Source organism: Tupaia chinensis, unplaced genomic scaffold (genome assembly GCF_000334495.1).
Source record: "Tupaia chinensis unplaced genomic scaffold, TupChi_1.0 Scaffold000437_1, whole genome shotgun sequence".
Taxonomy (NCBI): domain Eukaryota; kingdom Metazoa; phylum Chordata; class Mammalia; order Scandentia; family Tupaiidae; genus Tupaia; species Tupaia belangeri.
In genome coordinates this window covers 2,223,337-2,237,965 of record NW_006159942.1, presented here as the reverse complement: position 1 = coordinate 2,237,965, position 14,629 = coordinate 2,223,337, and the positions used below count along the sequence as shown (strand labels likewise).

Here is a 14,629-nt window from a genome sequence, read left to right as displayed (position 1 = left end):
ATGGTGGTTTAGGTGCTGGATCTCACATGGCTGACTGCTGTTTGAGTCCTGGACCTGGCTGCTTCAAAATCACGCCAGGCACATGTGCATGCATGCCCAAAATCCCAGGAGGAGAATGGAGAAGGGATTGTGTGGCCATACCCTCAAGGGTTGATTTCTCACTTTCACTTTCCCTCTTTTTGTCTCTCCAGTAAGCACAGAGGCCCTATGGCAAAAATGTAAAATAATAATACAAATTTTCATCTTTGCATTTCTGGAACTTAGCAGGAGACATGGCATGTTCTAGGTACTTGGTGATTTGTTAGGGGACTGAGGAAACAGACCTAATCCAAATAGAACACTTACTGCAAAGTAGTGCGTGAAGTATTTGAATGAATATGAAGACCTAGATGTCATATTGAGAAGATAAACATTAATGGAGCTGTTAAAAAAAAATGAATGGAATGGCAGCAAATGAAAAGTGGTAAGATAGGTTTTAGGTTGTTAACATTAACTTGTGAATCAAGTGATGACTTCACTGAAGTTGACAATTGAAAAGTATGGTCATGTCTGGCAAATTAGAAACGCACATATGTTAAATAGCTGTCACATTTAAAAAATTTGTATCAGAAATAACAGGGACACAGTTTTAATTTAGTTTATTATCCATAATATTTATATATGGGTATTTCTCCCAAAAAGGAATGAAAGTTATTTCTTGTATCTAACTTTTTTTGATACTGTTTGTAACTGACTTTTGAACACTTCCTAAAAGACATATGTATGGTATCTTTAATTATGATTCATGGCATAGTTTTGCTGAATGCTAATTTTTCTTTTTGGAGGTAAGTTTCCAAGAATGTTTGTTACTATATCTGCCTTGATACCAAGCTATTGCTTTTGGAGACACATGCATCAATCTTAATGGTAAATATGGTATTACTTTTTTCTTTTTGCTTTATGTCACTTGTAAGAATATCATGGTAATTTGCTTTGTGTCACTCACTTAGTAAACTGGCATAGTATGTTTACATATGTGTTCCCTGAAATTTTTTCCCCTTGTGGTTTTGTTGGAATATAGAGTATATATAGTACATGTGTGTTTGTGCAGGCAGGGCTATAGGCAAGGAGGATTGGGGCTCAGTTCTCAATTTTCATAGAAATACTATGACTTGAATACAGAAGACTTCAGTCCTTCTTTTGTATTTCATACTGGTATTAATCAATTGTTAATATCCTTAAGATATTAATAACCTTAAATTTATTACTTTTTTCTCAATTAGTAGAAGATTCAGAAAAGGAAATATGAGACCTACTCCATGTATTTATTTAACATGATAGGAGTTTACCTATGTGGAATAGATTATTCAGTTGGTAAATGTAATCATACCTAATTTTTTTCTTCCAGTTGCCCATTTCAGTACTTATGAGACTGCTCTGATACTAAGAAAAGATATGCAAAAAAAAATTATTGTGACTGTAGAATGGCTGAAGCTAGGTAAAATAAAGATGTCTAAATTAAATTAGGGAGTGCTGTGATATACATACAATGTTCCAGAATTGGAAACTAGATCATAACTAAAGTGGCATGGTGGTTAAGGGCTCTGAATCTCTCATGGCTGACATTGCTGTTAGAATCCTGGCCCTGATGGTTTGAAAAGTAGGTATGTGAGCCTGCCTTTATGCCCAGAATCTTAAGAGGTTGGATAGAGGAGAAGGGGTTACCATGTGACCTCTCCCTGTTGGCATGTTTATTCTCCCTCTCCCTAACTCACTCTCTCTGTTTCTGATGAATGCACACATCCTTTGGCAAATTAAAAACAATAAAAGATCAAATCTTGGGTTGTTGGAAAAGTCATGATATATTTTTCTTTTTTTTTTCTATGCAAAAATGTGTCATGACTTTTCCAATGACCCAATAGTGTCTAGATTTGAGAATTACTGTAGGTTATTACAAACAGTACTTATCTAGAATTGGATAATAAGAGTGTCTGTAGTTTTGTTTCATTACAAAGCACTACCAGTTTTCAGATTATCTTAAAGGAAATGAGAGGTTTGATGAAAAATTTATAATAACCTGTAAGTTGAGTATCTTAATTTGGAGTAATTATTTTCAGAGTTACTTGCGCTTTTGAAAATATTAGAAATATTACTGTGGATATATTATTAACTTGTCATTATCAAAATAAAAACAATAATTCGAATCTACCCATACATGATAGGACTGCTTTACTCTTTAGTAAAAGAAAACTTCCATTAAAGAGATCTGAAGAAAAACTGGTGTGCAATACATAGATATGCTATAATTGGATCTTTTTATTTGTGCTACTTACTAGTTGTATTACCTTGGTCGAATCATATAACCTTAGTAGGTTTCTGTTGACTTATTAGACTGAATTAGACTGAATAGAGTCATCTACTTTATAGCTATGTCTAGTGCTCAAAGGTATAATTTATATGGTGGGGAAAATGATAATGTAGAATAGATTATGAGTCATACCCAATCTGAGTTTTTACATTTACAAATACAGTGTAATATTTATACTGGGTTTTAAACCTTTTTCACATCCAGCACAGGTTTAAATGTAGATACTAGGGATTGGAGAAAGGAGCAACAATAGATAAGTCTATCAGCAAATGAAGGTAACACCTTAAATTGTTTGAAAGATTATTGAAATGGGTGAGTTGCACTCATTTAAGATTTTTAGTCTAAAAAAATAAGCCATTATCAAGTCCAGGATTGTTAGTTTTTTGAAGACGTTTTTGTAATTGGTAAGAAAGTAAAGCATTTTTAACAATGAAGACACCATTTGACCCACTTTAAAAAGAAAAGTTGGAAGTACTTAATATGAAATACGGCGATTGCGGGTATGTAGGTAAAGCATATTTCAAAACTGACAGTGCTTTCTATAAATTGACCATGTCTGGATCACAACAATGATAACAGTTTTCAAGAGCATATGCAAATATATCAGAGTGAAACTTAAGAGCTCTTCATTACCGAATAGGGGACCCAAAAGGTGAGTCTATATTAGGTATTGAAAAGAAATATTCTCTCTTAGTAAGTTGTAAATGTTGAGACTTTAAGTTGTAAATATTGAGGCTTCCACCTTACCCCAACCTAAATTTATTTCACTCTGTGTTTACTATTCATTGATTGAATAGCCTTGGGCAGATTATTCAGTTTGAGAACTGGAATATTTTCACTTATGAAATGTAATAACTTTCTTATTGGTTAGATAAAAATTGTGTATATGAAGGAACTCAGTAACTTATGACTCACCCTAGAACACTTAGTTACTGAATTTAATATAGCTAAAATTGTCAGAATACTTACATGTAAAAATTGATGGTTTTGTCATATCCCTTAATGTTTTATATTTGAAAATATATTGCTAAAATGCTAATAATTTTAATAGATCACTTTATTTGAGAGTTCATGAAGTAGAATGACTCTTAGTTTTTAGAATTGTGTGAAATGCTAATTGCCAAGTGTGCTTTTAATCCTTTCTTAAAAATTTGTGATGCAGCTTGGGAAAGAAAAATTGGTGTGCAGAAATGATATATCCCTGTAGCCAGGAAATAGAAAGAATTTCCATTTAATTTTGAAGTAGAGAAGCCATTTGAAGTGTGCTTTATAGTAAATGTGTATGAATTAAATACAACTTTATGCAATGAGTCATTAAAAAATATTTTTTAATTATACAGTGCTTAGTATCACTTTTTTGCTATATTTGACCTGGAGTATTTTTTGTTTTCTCCTTGAAGGTTTTTTGTTTATGTTAATGGTTATTTTTATAGGAAAAAAATAGTAAATGAGACTGGCCCCATAGTACAGTGGTTAAGTGCTGTACAGAGGGAGTTGGGTTCCACATAGCTGACCTAGGTTCAAGTCTTGGCCCTATATCTTGGGGAAAAAACACTGTGGGCCCATATGCTTGTCTGCCCCAAATCTATGGGATGGAGAAAGTTAAGATCAATCCATTAGTGGGTGCTTTCTCTCCCTCCCTCTTTTTCTTTCTGATTAGTGAGCACTTGCACCTTCTTGCAATAAAAATAAATTTACTAAAAAAGGTAAATGTCTGTATTCTTGGTCAACTTTATTAGAAAATACTGAATTTTTTTGTGTTGTTACCTTTAGAGTAAGAACTAAAAATTATTTTTATCTTTTTCTCTTTTCTCCTTCAGATATTTTTGCCCAAATAGATTAGATTTACTTGTCTGACTAGAGATATTCTTTTCGTAGTTTGAAAAAAGCGAGGGTAAGGTGCTAAGGTAACATCTTGTAAGGATAAATGGTGTTAGCATAATATTACTAAAAACTAATAAATCAAACTTGGAGTACTCTGAGCTGGCTGTTGGATTATATACTTCAGTCAAGTAGTCCTTGAAATTGACTGGATAAGAAGTAGAAATTAAGATACCCCATTTGAAGACCTCTTTGGAAAAGCCTAATTTTTGTTGTTGTTGTTGCTTTACAGATGTTCCATTTAAACAGACCTCTTCCATAGCTGTAGCTGGAGCTGTAATCGGAGCTGTCCTTGCCCTTTTCATCATTGCTGTCTTTGTGACTGTACTGCTCACTCCTCGAAAAAAGAGACCGTCCTATCTCGACAAAGTGTAGGTAACTTTTTTGCCCATGTGCATCTATGAATATTTGTTATACATCAGCCTTACGCTACCTTTACAGGTACTTACATGTACAGTGTCTAAGCAGTGAAAATAAGTCCAGTGTTAGACCTTGTTAGACGACCCTGGCTTCATCAGAGGATCTCCAAGTATGTCTGTCATTGAACAGTGAAAGGGGCTGCTGGAGACTATCGGATACCCTTTCCACGTAGTGTGTCAGGCATCTATCCACATGGCAACATGATATGATTTGTTATAATAATATTATGTAGGCCTTTAATGAAGGCGTAGTTGAAAGATAAATATAATCTCTGAAGTTTTAATAGTTATTTCAGATATATGCATAGATAGAAACTTTGAACAGCTAAGAATTATTAAATACATTGACTTTTAAGACTTTGTCCTTAAAGAAGAAGAAAGTTTTAGTTTTAGTAAAAGATAAAATGTGCATTTTTAAATTTAAAGAATATGCAATATTTTCAGCCTACTCATTGAGATAGGATTAATAAGGCAGTGATTATACCTTGCCGTAGAGTCAAATGACCAGTGTCCTAGTTCTCTTATTTTCGTCAACAGCTTTGTTCTTTTATCAATGAAATGTGAATCCCTTTCCTACTTACCTAGTTAAAGCTTATGATGGGAGTAAAATCAGATACTGTTCTGTGAACTGTGAGGTTCTATTTCTCCTGCAGTATTCTGGGTATTTTTTTTTTTATATTTGGACATAAGGCTGTCTTTCAAAGAATGTATTTTTTTTCTGTCTTTATGAGAATCTTGTTTTTGCTTCTGTAATCTAGCGTATTTATAGCACTGAGGCTTTTTCTTTTTTTTTGGGGGGGGGGTAGAGTAAGGATACCTGGGGTCAACTTTATCATGATCAAATTACTGCTATAATCATGGAAAAGTCACTTCCATGAGATTTTAGTTTTCTCATCTAAGTGGTCTGTGTATATTTGCTGTGATTTTAATTAGATGAGAAGAAAGAATTATTTCAAATAAATAGTTATTTGAATTTTTTTTTTTTTTTTTTAAGATTTTTGCCATGAGGGGACATGTGCTTGCTTGAGAGAGACAGACAGACAGAGAGGGTGAAAAGGAAAGTGAAGAAATCACCCCTCATTGGGGTTAATGGTCAAATGCAGTTCGTTTTTCTCCATTCTCCTGGGATTTGGGACTTGCGTGCACACATGCCCAGTGTGATTTTCAAGCCACCATATCCTGGACTCAAACTATCAGCTGAGTGGGAGTCCAGCACCTTAACCATCACACCACCTGCTGGCACCTGAATTTGATTCTTTTAGTGTAATACCTGTGGGACTGGAGTGCTTTAATATTTCAGGAGTAACCAGCATGTGATTTACTTCGTTTTAGTTGCCAAAGTATCTCAAGCTTTTCTGTAAGTTCAGGAACAAAATTTACTGGTAGGCTTATAAATCAGTGTTACTGGTTTACTTCTTGTTTGAATTCTGTTCTTTTAAAATATTTATTTTCGTATTGAGAAGTTACTATATCATGGAGAATATATTATTTCAGCATCTATAGATTTCATTCTCTTCATTCTTTAATCTAGATAGCTTTATTGGGAATGTTATCTGTGACCTTCAAAAGTTGAGAATATTTACATAAAATTATTTCCTAAAATACAGTTACAAGATATATTTAATTCTATTTTTGTACTAAACAGTGCTTAAAATATATGAAAATATTGTGTTTTTTTTTTTTCTTTTTTTGAGAGGTTTGCACTTGCCAGAAAGAGAGAGACAGAGAGACAGAAAGCAAGAAATCACCCCCCAGGGGGAATGGCCATGCCGCAGTCCCTTCTCCTCCATTCTCCTCTCAGGATCTTGAGCACGTACGTACAGGCGCCCGGCATGAGTTTTAAGCCACCGGGTCCGGGACTTGAGCCATGGTCGACTGCATGGGAGTCCAATGACATAGCCATTAAGCTAACTGCTGGTCCCTTTTTGTGTGTGTGTGTTTGTTTTTGTTTTGTTTTGTTTTTTAGTAGATTAGGTCTTTTGGCAAAAATAGATGCATTCCCTAAGGGTGTAGTTATCCCTATTTCACGTGGCAAGATTTTGAATGAATTGAAAATCTTAATTTGTATGATAAGTTTTCTAAGAATGGTCAGGGCTTTTGAAAATCAGTTTCCAAAATACAGTAAAATCGTATTTTAAGATAGTCTTTTACATCATTTTTATGACATTTGGTAAGAAAGCATAATTGCACATACATGACTAACTTTAACATGTTAGGTAGGCATAGTCAAATGTAAAGCATGCAGTACTTAAAACTGGTCATGTACTAGATTACGTAAATGTTTTATTTGAATTCTTTAACAAAATATGAATCAATTATTGGGTCATTAGAAATGTCATAGAAAAACAGAAAAGTACATCATGACAACCCAATAGATTGGTTCTAAATATTGGAACCTTTAGAATTAATGTTTACTGGGACCAGCAGATGGTGTAATGGTTACATCGCTGGACTCCCATGTAGTTAACAGTGATTCGAGTCCCAGACCCAGCAGCATAAAACTCATGCTGGGTGCATGTGCATGTGTTCCCAAGAACCCAAGAGGAGAATGGAGGAGAAGGGATTGCAGCGTGGCCATCCCCCTGGGGGGTGATTTCTCACTTACTATCACTCTCTATCTCTGGCGGGTGCACGTACCCTAAAGCAAAAAATCTCTTAAAGTAAAAAGAAAGAATTAATGTTTACTTTTAGTTTCTATCTTTGATTATAATGAAGTAGATAAATTGAATTAAACATGTAGCCTACTGTGAATATTATGTATTATGAGGAAAATATCTTCAAACCTTAGAAGAGTAGATTTTCCCTTCCCTTCTTTTGTTTGCTAAATGTGGCAATCACGTTTTTTAACCTTTTTAATGCAGGATCGATCTCCCACCCACACATAAACCACCTCCTATGTATGAAGAACGATCTCCCCCTTTGCCTCAAAAAGATCTTCTATATCAGGTATGTGGTCATGAGTACACGTAACATAATCTAAATATAATAAAAACTAGTAAAGCGTGTGTATTAAAGTTTTAGTCATTTTACATTAAATACTACATAATTCATAATTATTAACTTGTTCAATCATTTGAAATATTTAGAGAATTAGATTTTTTTCGCACAGATTAATAAGAAAAGTTATTGTAAGTATAGGTAAGAAAAATCAATACTATATTAGAATTTTTACTAAAAATTTGAGATTAAAGATTTATTGTTTATACAGATTCTTTAGAAAAACTTCCTATCTTTGGTAGAGTGAAGAGCTTCTCCTTGAATACTGCATTTTTAAAACATTTTAGGGGGCCAGCAGGTGGGTGGCATGGTAGTGAAGGTGCTGGATTCACATGAACGACCATGGTTCAAGTCTCAGGCCCAGCAGTTTAAAAATCATGTCTGGCGTGTGTGGCCAAAATATTGAGAGAAGAATGGAAGAGGAGGGATTGAGCTGTGGCCATCCCCTCTGGGGAATGATTTCCCACTTAACCTCTCTCTTTCTTTCTAGCCAGCCCACATGCCCTATGTGAAGAAACTTAAACAAACAAAATTTGGAATAAGTTTATATAATTCATGTAATAGTATTGATAAAGTACTTTCATCTTGTATTCTATACCTGGATTAACTCCTAGGTATTGAGAACGTTTAGACCTTCAGAATATAATCATTTATTGTGTAATGATATAGAATATTCTAAGAAATGCATTGTTTGGTGACTTCATCATTGTACAAATATCATAGAGTGTAGTTACACACTTAAATCATATAACCTGTTGCGTACCTATAGGGTGTAGCCTGTTGTTCCTGCTTTATAAACCTGTATAGCAGTTACTGTTCTGAATACTATAAACAATTGTAACACAATGGTGACTATTCGTGTACCTAAACAAACTAAAATATAGAAAAGCCACAGGAAAAAAATACGGTCTAAAAGATAAAACATGGTCTGTCTCTACATTTAGGTACTAACCAAAAATGCAGAACTAGAGTTGTGCCGAGTCAGTGAGTTAGTGGTGAGTGACTATGAAGTCCTAGGCCTTCATTACTGTGCACTACAATAGATTTTATAGAGGCTGTACACCAGGCTGCACTAAATTTATTTTTAAAAATTCTTTAATAATAGATGAACCTTAGCTTATTGTAACTTTTAGTTCATAAACTGAAATTTTCTTTGTTCTTTTTGACGATTTTGTAATAAACTTAGCTTGAGATACAAACACACTGCACAGCTGTACAAAAATATTTTTTGTATATCTTTATTCTGTAAACATTTTTCTGTTTCTAAATTTTTTTCCTTAAGTTTTTTTGGGTAAAAATTAGGTATAAAACACGCATTAGGGACCAGCAATTGGAGTAATGGCTATGTTGTTGGACTCCCATGTAGTCGACCATGGTTTGAGTCCTGGACCCCGTGGCTTAAACTCACGCTGGGCATGTGTGTGTGCGTGCTCAAGATCCCGAGAGGAGAATGGAGAAGGGATTGAGGCATGGCCATCTCCCCGGGGAACGGGGGGCGGGGGTGATTACTCAACTTTCTGTCTCTCTGTCTTTCTTGCGGGTGTACGTGCCCTATAGGAAAAACCTTTCCAAAAACACACACATTAATAGGGTGACACAGAGTCAGGCTTATCAGTGTCACTTTCTTCCACCTCCACATCTTCTCTTATTAGAAGGGCCATGAGGAGCAAAACAATGAGATTAAATCAGATGCAAAAGAAAAGTTGCAGCCAAGAGATATGGTACATGAGAGGTATGTGGTTGCTGTGTACATCTGCTGCATAGAGTGGTATACTCTTCCGGTAAACTTTTTCAAAAATAAGAAGCAGGAGGACAGTCTGAAATAAATATATAAACCATCAACATAGCAGTTTATTGTCATCATCAAGTGTTATTCCCTTTATGTAATTGTATGTTCCAAACTTTTATGTGCCTGGCAGCACAGTAGATTTTTTTATACCAGCATCGGCACAAACAAGTGAACGATGTGTTGTGCTACAGCATTATAAAGGCTACAAAGTCGCTAGAGATCAGAATTTTTCAGCTTTGTAATCTCATGGGGCCATCATCATATATGTGAGCCACTGCTTATAGAAACATCATTCTGTGTTATGTGATGGTATTTGAATTCTTTTATTTTCCACTTTAGTGTTTTTGTTTGTTTCTCTATTACTCTTACAGTGTATTGGAGCACTAACGTTGTATTGGGGTTTTATTATCTTTAGGAATGGGTCTACAATATTTTGCTCCTAAAATGTCTCCTGTGTTTTAGCCTGAATAAAACAAATAATTTTTTAAAAATTTGTTTATTTAGCCAGAGGGCATGTACACTTAACAAAGACAGAGAAAGAGGAAGAGGGAGACAGCATTCCTTAATGGAGTTGGAGTATGGTCATGTCACATTCCCTTTTCCTTCACGTCTCCATCTTGCTGGGACTTGGGGCATACTCACACACATGTCTGGTATGTAGTTCGATCCCTGAGGGCTAGGATTCAAACTGCAATTGGCCATGTGGGTTCTAGCTCCCTTAACCATTAGGCCAAGCAAATCATTTGCCCATTAATTATTGATTTAATTGGATGGGAAAACTCCAAAGGAATATTTCTGTTGAGATGTTCTTAGTTTCTCTCTCTTAGCTTACCCTATACCATAGTCAGTCTACTTCCCAGACATTCTCTGGTATGTGTACCCAGTGTCAGTAAAAAGCAGCTTTGTGATCTTATTCAAGCTAGGTATCTTGAGGGTGAAGATATGTCATCTTTTCAAATTTCTTGTTCTCACAAAAAAGAGTATAGCCTCTCTATTGACAAATAAATTAACTTGAAAAACATGAAATGTCAACAAAATACTTAGCTAGACCTGTTGTTAAATGCTATGGCACGATTGCTGTCTTCCTTTCTCAACATAGCTAGTAATTATCCAGAGAATTTCTAGATTTAGTTTTGGAAATTTTTTTAGAATATGTGTATTTTTAGGGCAGACCTGATTGCATATTATGTTAATCTTGTCAGGAAAATAAGTTCATTATATAACTTGTTGTTACTTATTATTTTCAAGTTGATTATTTAAAAAGTCTTCTGAATTGGAAAAAAATTATTTGGCTTAGATCATGTGTCCCAGGTTTTAATTAAGAAAATATGACAGCTGTATATATAGTCAGTGTTTAAGTAAAAGCAAAAGAAAGATTTTTCTTGAATGATTTGAGTTGACAGTACAGATTGCAATTTTTAGTGTCCTTGAAGTCTGAGAGGACTTCCTGGGTGGATTGATTTTGGAGGTGGTAACAGAAGATAAAATTACTCAGTTGTTGATTAGAGTCATTTGATTGGTATTAAATTGTGTAATGAAAATTGTGAGCCCGAGTAAACATGACAAGTTATGTGGAAAAGTAAGGGAAAATGTTTTATAAAGAAAATCAGTGGGAGGGCACCAGCAGAGGACCACACTCAGTGGATTTAGGGAGCCATACATCATTTAGTGACATTGTGACCTTATCCTCAACTGTAAAGCGAAGTAGTTCAAAACATGATCGAATTCCTCTTTTACTTAAAAACTAATCCTAAAAAATACTGCCCAGGAATGTCAGAACTTGATTGGAGATGAAATAAATTAATTTTATTCTTTATTCTTAAATCTATAAGTCACTTAGGAATAAAATTTAGACTAAAATCCTTATCCATCGATAATCTACATTTTTGTGATTAACCCATTACAATGTCATATGTTAATATAATGGATGTATGTTTTTGAATTAATCTTGTAATATCAAAATGCAAAATACATGCTATTTACTGGTTACTAAGAGATCTGTAAGTGTTTAATTAATATTTAATTAGTTTCATGCAATGATAGCATGTAGGATAGTAAATAATGTTCTAGTAATATCCTCCACTTCGGTAGATAGCTTGTCAGTTAAACTCTTGAGATAATTCTTTTTTTTTTTTTTTAAGAGATTTGTACTATCGGGCATGTGTGCTCGCCAGAAAGACAGAGAGAAAGAAAGCGAGAAATCACTCCCCCAGAGGACATGGCCACGCCTCCATCCCTTCTCCATTCTCCTCTCAGGATCTTGGGCACACACACAGATGCACTCGGCATGAGTTTAAGCCACCAGGCCTGGGACTCGAACCGCGGTTAACTACAATGGGAGTCTAGTGACATAGCCATTACGCTAGCTGCTGGTCCCTTGAGGTAATTTTTAATGGTCGTTAGTCATCAGCCCTTATACCTAGATACCTAGGCCTACTGAGGGATCAAGGTCTCAATCTCCCAAATGCTACCATGGCTTTTTTTTTTTTTTAAGGAATTATTCACTTAATTTTGTTGTTGTTATTATTATTAGTTTTTATTTGACCAGACAGAGAAACACACAGAGAGAAAGGGAAAGTGAGAAAGCAAGCTGCCAAGTTCGGGACTTGAACCATGGTCCTCCATGTGGGAGTCCAGCAACCCAACCTCTATACTGTCTGCCAGCCCCAGCCACCATGGCTTTAAGAAAGAAAGTCCCACTTGTTCTACCCCTCAGTTGTTTCCTTTGAGAAGCCACACATAGGAAGAGTTCCTCATTGCCTACTCTTGTTCACCTTGCTTAACTTTTGTGATATCATGCCCAAATTCATCCCTGAGAATTTTCCCTGTGAATATAAGTCAGGAGCACGATGCCTGGTATGATGAAGAGGCAGTTTACTTGAGTGAGCATACTGCAGATATGCATGGAGGCATGCATATAGATGAAGGAAGTAAAGAGGAATATCTCACCTGAAAGCAAAGAGTACTTAAGAAATGTCAGCTTCTCATGTTATTAGATTTTAATCCTACAAAAGTGAGTCTTGGGAACCAGCAGTTAGCGTAATGGCTATGTCGCTGGACTCCCACGTAGTCGACCATGGTTCACGTCCCGGACCCGGTGGCTTAAAACTCACGCCGGGTGTGTGTGCGTACGTGCCCAAGATCCCAAGAGGAGAATGGAGGAGAAGGGATTGCGGCATGACCATCCCCCCCTGGGGGGTGATTTCTCGCTTTCTGTCTCTATGTCTCTCTGTCTGTCTGGCGAGTGCATGCGCCCTATAGCGAAAACCTCTCAAAAAAAAAAAAAAAAGTGAGTCTCCATTCAAGAAACAAACATTAAAAAAAAAAGAAACAAACATTAACTCATGACATTAAAGTGTAGGTTGCTAGACTTCCATGTAGTTGAGTGCAGTTCGAGTCCCAGACCCAGTGTCTTAAAACTCATACCAGGCATGTGTACGTGTGTGCCCAAAATCCTAAGAGGAGAATGGAGGAGAGGGATTGCAGCATGGTCATCCCCTTTGGGGAGTGATTTTTCACTTTGTTTCTCTGTCTTTCCAGCAAGTGCATGCACCCTATAGCAAAAATCTCTCTTTAAAAAAAAGGGTATTTTTACCTTTTTACTATTTATTGTCTTAACTTTATGCAGGTAATATGTAAGTATATTCTTGGTACAAAAAGATAAAACCAAATAACATAGAAATTTATAGAGTCAACTCTGAAAGTCCTGTCATATTCCCCCATCCCCAAATATCTTATTCACCTTTCCAGAGATTGTTAGTGTTGTGAATTTAAATATCCTCCCAGACTTTTTACTGTGAGTTTACTTTCATGCATATAACATTTCCGTTTACACCTAAAAATGGTTTTGTTTTTATTATTATTTATTTATTTTTATGAGAGCATAGGATGGAGAGGGGGAAAGAGAGGGAAAAAAAGAGAGAAAGAGGTAGGTGTTTTGACTCACTGTTGGGATTTGCTGCTCTGTTCTCCCAGCTATCTATGGTAGACATGTGCTGCCATGCCCTGCCTACTCAGGATGGTCAGGGATCCAAACCTAGGCCTCTCCTGTCGTCTCATGCAACAGTGCCCTACTGCTTGCACCAGTATAGCTAAGTCCTTCAAGTAGTTTTTTAAAAGATGTAAGTTGGATCCTAGAATACAAATTGCTCTAGAAATTGTTGTTTCCACTTAATGACTTCTGTTATGGACAAGTATTTTTCAGAGTGACCAGTGTAGCCTATTATGGGTTTTAAAAATAAGATTCTTGAACATAGTTTCTAAAAGTGGATATCTACTTGACTGTGTTTAGGATAGTAAGAATTTTAGTCTAACAGTATTATGGGGAATGAGACTTTTGAAATTATTTTTACGTTGCTGTCATTAAAGTGAAAGCCTCTTAGTCTTTTTAACTATCATGATATTTTACTCTCTGATATGTATATAGTAAAAGTTATCTGTCAGATAACTTTTGGTAAATATTTAATTTTTAACAATCATGAATATGTCTTACGAATATTTTAGGTGTAAGAATACAGAAATCAGTTTCTGATTTTAAGATTTTTTTTATATATATTGGGAACCAGCAGTTAGCGTAATGGCTATGTCGACCATGGTTCGCGTCTCGGACCCGGTGGCTTAAATCTCACGCCGGGCACGTGTGCGTGCGTGCCCAAGATCCTGAGAGGAGAATGGAGGAGAAGAGATTGTGGCGTGACCATCCCCCCTGGGGGGTGATTTCTCGCTTACTGTCTCTATGTCTCTCTCTGTCTGTCTGGCAAGCGCACGCGCCCTATAGTGAAAACCTCTCCAAAAAATAAAAATTAAATTAAAAAAAATAATAATAAATAAAGTTTTTTGACATGTTTTTAGATTTCATATAACAACTAACAACAAATCTTTTTTTTTTTTTTTTTGGAGCGGTTTCTGCTATAAGGGGCATGCACTCGCCAGACAGAGAGAGACTGAGAGACAGAAAGCAAGAAATCACCCCCCAGGGGGGATGGTCACGCCACAATCCCTTCTCCTCCATTCTCCTCTTGGGATCTTGGGTACGCACGCACACGTGCCTGGCATGAGTTTTAAGCCACCGGGTCCAGGACACGAACCACGGTCAACTACGTGGGAGTCCAGCAACATAGCCATTATGCTAACTGCTGGTCCCTATAGCAACTAATCTTAAAAAAATAACCACTTGTAGAATTCTACCATAGTATG

At 35.8% G+C, this 14,629-nt stretch overlaps 1 protein-coding gene across 1 annotated transcript in view; it reads left to right on the top strand.

The window, feature by feature from the left end:
• The window catches only part of NECTIN3 (nectin cell adhesion molecule 3), a 148,548-nt gene that overhangs the window by 84,211 nt on the left and 49,708 nt on the right, over nucleotides 1-14,629 (top strand). Inside the window, exons 6-7 of the mRNA XM_006155149.2 lie at nucleotides 4,461-4,599; nucleotides 7,509-7,593. Of these exons, the coding sequence (XP_006155211.1) occupies nucleotides 4,461-4,599; nucleotides 7,509-7,593 (224 nt within the window). The remainder of the gene's footprint in view (nucleotides 1-4,460; nucleotides 4,600-7,508; nucleotides 7,594-14,629) is intronic.